General features: G+C 39.9%; 1 protein-coding gene across 1 annotated transcript; it reads left to right on the top strand.

Annotated features, from left to right (window-relative positions):
• The first annotated feature begins 966 nt into the window (after nucleotides 1-966).
• LOC138018439 (WD repeat and SOCS box-containing protein 1-like) lies at nucleotides 967-2,569 on the top strand. The gene has a single exon (XM_068865065.1). The coding sequence runs from the start codon at nucleotides 1,093-1,095 to the stop codon at nucleotides 2,431-2,433; it is 1,341 nt and encodes a 446-aa protein (XP_068721166.1). The 5' UTR covers nucleotides 967-1,092; the 3' UTR covers nucleotides 2,434-2,569.
• Nucleotides 2,570-3,789: the final 1,220 nt, after the last annotated feature.

The raw sequence follows: 3,789 nt of genomic DNA, 5'->3' as shown, positions 1-3,789 counted from the left end.
AGTCTTTGTGGATATGTTAATGCCGACATAGTTTTTCAGTGAGTGCTTAACCCATTGACTTCCAGGGGTTCCCCATTTAAGAGTAAACTCGTCTAGCGTTAGACAGAGTAAAATACTCTGGCATTAAATAGAGTAAAATACTGTCTAGTCTGGCCGGTTTCAGCCGGTTTGGGCGTCAAAGGGTTAAATTAAGGAAGGTAAATAGGCCAGTAACTGGCACCTGGCAATATCCCTGATAATGAAGATGACCATGTTTGATTGTATGATGGACTTTTATAGAACTCCATTCTGTCAGCAACAAACTGGCCGAAACTGGGTAATTAACTTATTCCAGCACCTCACCCAAATTGAATATCAACAAAATTACTACAGGGTAGTTAAATCTAAAATCAGTGGAGGATTTGGAATATCAAAGATAATACAATCCAGAGGTCTCTGGTGGTACTGTTGGCACGAGAGGCATAAGCCGCATGGAGAATGGGGAGGGATAGCACCCCTCCCCATTCACTGCTTGGCTCCGCCGCTTGATGTATTTGCCCCTTCCGCCAACAATTCCACCAGTGAGGCCCTCCCAGGTGGGATCCTTGTTCTCTTTAAATATTTGCTTGTGTTCCCTTGTTCTTCAAATTACTTTCAAACTTGTTCCTAGCTTTTTGATCCTTAAAATTGTTTTTAATTATTTTTGTTCCCTTTTTCCCTAAAATATTTTTGCATTGTTCCCCACTTCAAATTATCCATTTTATCTTCTTCCCCAAAAGCCCTGGGAGGGCCCCAGGTCTTCACACCATTACTTTTTATCATAAATTTACCTTTTTGTTGAATTTTAATTAAGAAATAACGGAACAACTGAATTACTCGAGACATGCATGTGAGCAGACTGTTAACGTAACCCTGTATGAATCACAAGATAAAAATAGCTGAACCTGTACAGCGGTGTTTGTCGCGGTCGCCACTGTTTTGTTGATATCTTTCGCGGCAAGTACATGTCCATTATCTAGTTTATCTTGTTTTTGAACTGAAATTAGCTCCTTGATCAGTAGCCAAGAGGCGAAGCCGCGAACAGGTATGCGCTAATCAAGTTGCCAATATCAAATGGGAAACAGGTTGACTTTCACGAGGTCACGCACCAAAGTTGATAAATCCTCGGATTTGATTCTTCCCTGTCGCCCGATCCAACCTTTGAGAGATATCAACCATGGGGCTACGAGTTCTAATTTTCCTCGGATTATCGCCCAACTGCTTCATAATCGCAGTTCGAGATCAAACATTGGATTGGGTGACGAGTTAGAGGAAGAGATCCACTGCTGTACATTTTCTCCAGACGACGAATCACTCCTTGTAACTTGCTCGACACCTTGCGGACCGAGCTTTAGATCTGACGAAGGTCGCGGCCATTTTAGAGTGTTTGACATCAAATCAGGCTCTTGTAGGAAGGAAATTCTCACTCATAACTCCCAAGAGTGCGATATTTCAGCGGACGGCGACCTTATCACCTTTATCACTAACTCTGGAAGAGGAGAAGTGGCTCTGGTTAAACGAAGCCGTGATTCTAGAAGCGGTATTGAAGAAAGAGTCGACAAATTTCAGCCCAGTTGTACTGGAATAACAGGACAAACTCTCTGTTCTAAGTTTTCACCAGATGGTACGCACATAGCGAGCGCCTCGTCGTTAGATTTCCACAGCATCAGAGAAACCAATGAGTTGCGATTATGGAATGTGAAGTCCATGCAGACAGTGAAGAGGATCGTCTTGCGCGATGTAACAGATTTTTGTGGCTTTGTCACAAGTTGTGAGTTTTCTCCCGATGGTCAGTATATCGCTGTTACTACTTCCCAGGAACAACTGTGTATCCTGAAGAGCAAGAATTTCGACATCGTCTCCGTTTTGAGAAAGCGATGTCGAGGAAATAGATGCTGGTGTGTTTTCAACCCAAGACGGAAATGCGAAGTGCTGGCTTGTTGTTTACAGGACGGACGCGTAGAGATCTGGAAAAAACTTGATTATCCGAACAGTTGTGAAGTAAAGTACATTTGTGAAAAAGAACGCAAAGTGTCTTCTTTAAGGCGACTTTATTCTTGTAGGTATTCCCCTGATGGTCTGATGCTCACTGTGGGAACATCTGATGCAAATATTCTTGTCTTGGATTCTGACTCGCTGGACACCTTATTTTGCCTTGACTGCAAATCAGAATCAATTCCAGATTCTTTTAGACCAAGAGTGCTAAATGCTACGGTCCACTGTATTGCATTCTCAAAATCACAGCAATACCTTGCTGCAGGCTACAGTGATGGACTGGTGAGGATTTGGGCTATGCCTATCCAGTTTGATTTGAAGCATTTATGCCGAGTGGTCATCTTACACAATGTCCCAGCTAGTAAAATTGGTTCCCTTCCGATCCCCAGTAGTATTAAGGCATACATTCTAAACAGGTGAAAAGGTAGTTAACTTAAATCGTTATTGGGGAAAATTGGCCGAGTGCATTTTATTTCTACCAATGTTTAATTACTATTAATTTGTGGATCACACATGAAAAACAGTTTGTTGCATTAATAAGGAAGAGGTCAATGCACATACTTTACATAGACTGCGAGCAGTCTCTTTTTTTCTCCAAGACTACACAGACAGGAGTGTGTTACTATGAGAATCTGCAACCCATGTCACACAAGCTGATAACCTGGACCGGCAATCTCCTCCTTCTCCCCAACCCCTTCTCGGTTTTACCCAAAATTTGAATGATGTTTATATTTCTACCCACACATTGCATGTGAGCAAGAAAGGACCACTGCTTGCAGTCTATTCCCTACACAGTATACAGCGTACAAGCCAAATTTAAAGTTGGTCGGTAAAATTCCTACATACAACTCCAGTAAGGTGAGGGCTTGACCCAACTGCAAGTACAATGCAAGGTTCTATTATTTTTATTTGGATTCAGGCGTGAATGATGGCTAAAGATAACTTTGGGTCAGACTCTCATCTTCACAAGTTAAAGCGATTCACAATCATGTTCATGTGCACATCGACATTTTTTCTTTTAAATTATTTTTTCTAGTATTGAATTAATCAAGTTTGGCATTTGACACAACAGACATCATTGACCTCAAACAGTATACACTTGAGCATAATTTAAGTGCTCCAAGTTTCCATCTCCTTACATACAATGTAAGAAGGAATAACAGCAACTTCTATTGGCTTCCCCATGATGAAAAGTTAAACAATTATTAACATAATAATAAAATAAATTAGCTATTATTGTTATTATTATTATTATTATTATTATTATTATTATTATTATTATTATTAAATATGATACATGTAATAATTACATACATAAATCCCAGCAGGTCACCTGCAAAAGCTTGGGAGCTGGCAAATAGGCTAAGGAAGCTCAGGGCAGTATGTGTGTGTGAGCTATTTAAGTGACAAAACTCAACTGTGGTAATTATTAGGCCATTCGGAATTGTGCAGGAAACTGGGGCAAGTTTCAAATTTGAACCAGTTGATAAATAATTGACACCATTGCATGAAAGGTAACATTGAGATAATTTGGCCATCTGTCCAAGTTGGATGCTTTAGGTCCACAACAGAGACCAAGTTACATACTTTAAAACGTAGTTAAAAATCCATACAAACGTCTATAATTTTGAGGATGCGTCCCCCAAAACCATAATTTATAAACTCTTAAAAAATTTATCAAATTTGGGACAACTTGAAAATCCTGTCATGAACCTACTATCTGCAAATAAGTGAGGTGAAAATCACTTTGTTTGCAAGCCTATTTTATGAATATTA

This window comes from Montipora capricornis, chromosome 10 (assembly GCF_036669925.1).
Source record: "Montipora capricornis isolate CH-2021 chromosome 10, ASM3666992v2, whole genome shotgun sequence".
Taxonomy (NCBI): Eukaryota; Metazoa; Cnidaria; class Anthozoa; order Scleractinia; family Acroporidae; genus Montipora; species Montipora capricornis.
The sequence above is the reverse complement of the archived record's forward strand: the minus strand, read 5'-3'. Positions and strand labels throughout refer to the sequence as shown.

Coding starts and splice junctions, on each gene's coding strand:
- LOC138018439 (XM_068865065.1), top strand. CDS start 1,093: ATGGGAAACAGGTTGACTTTCACGAGGTCACGCACCAAAGTTGATAAA.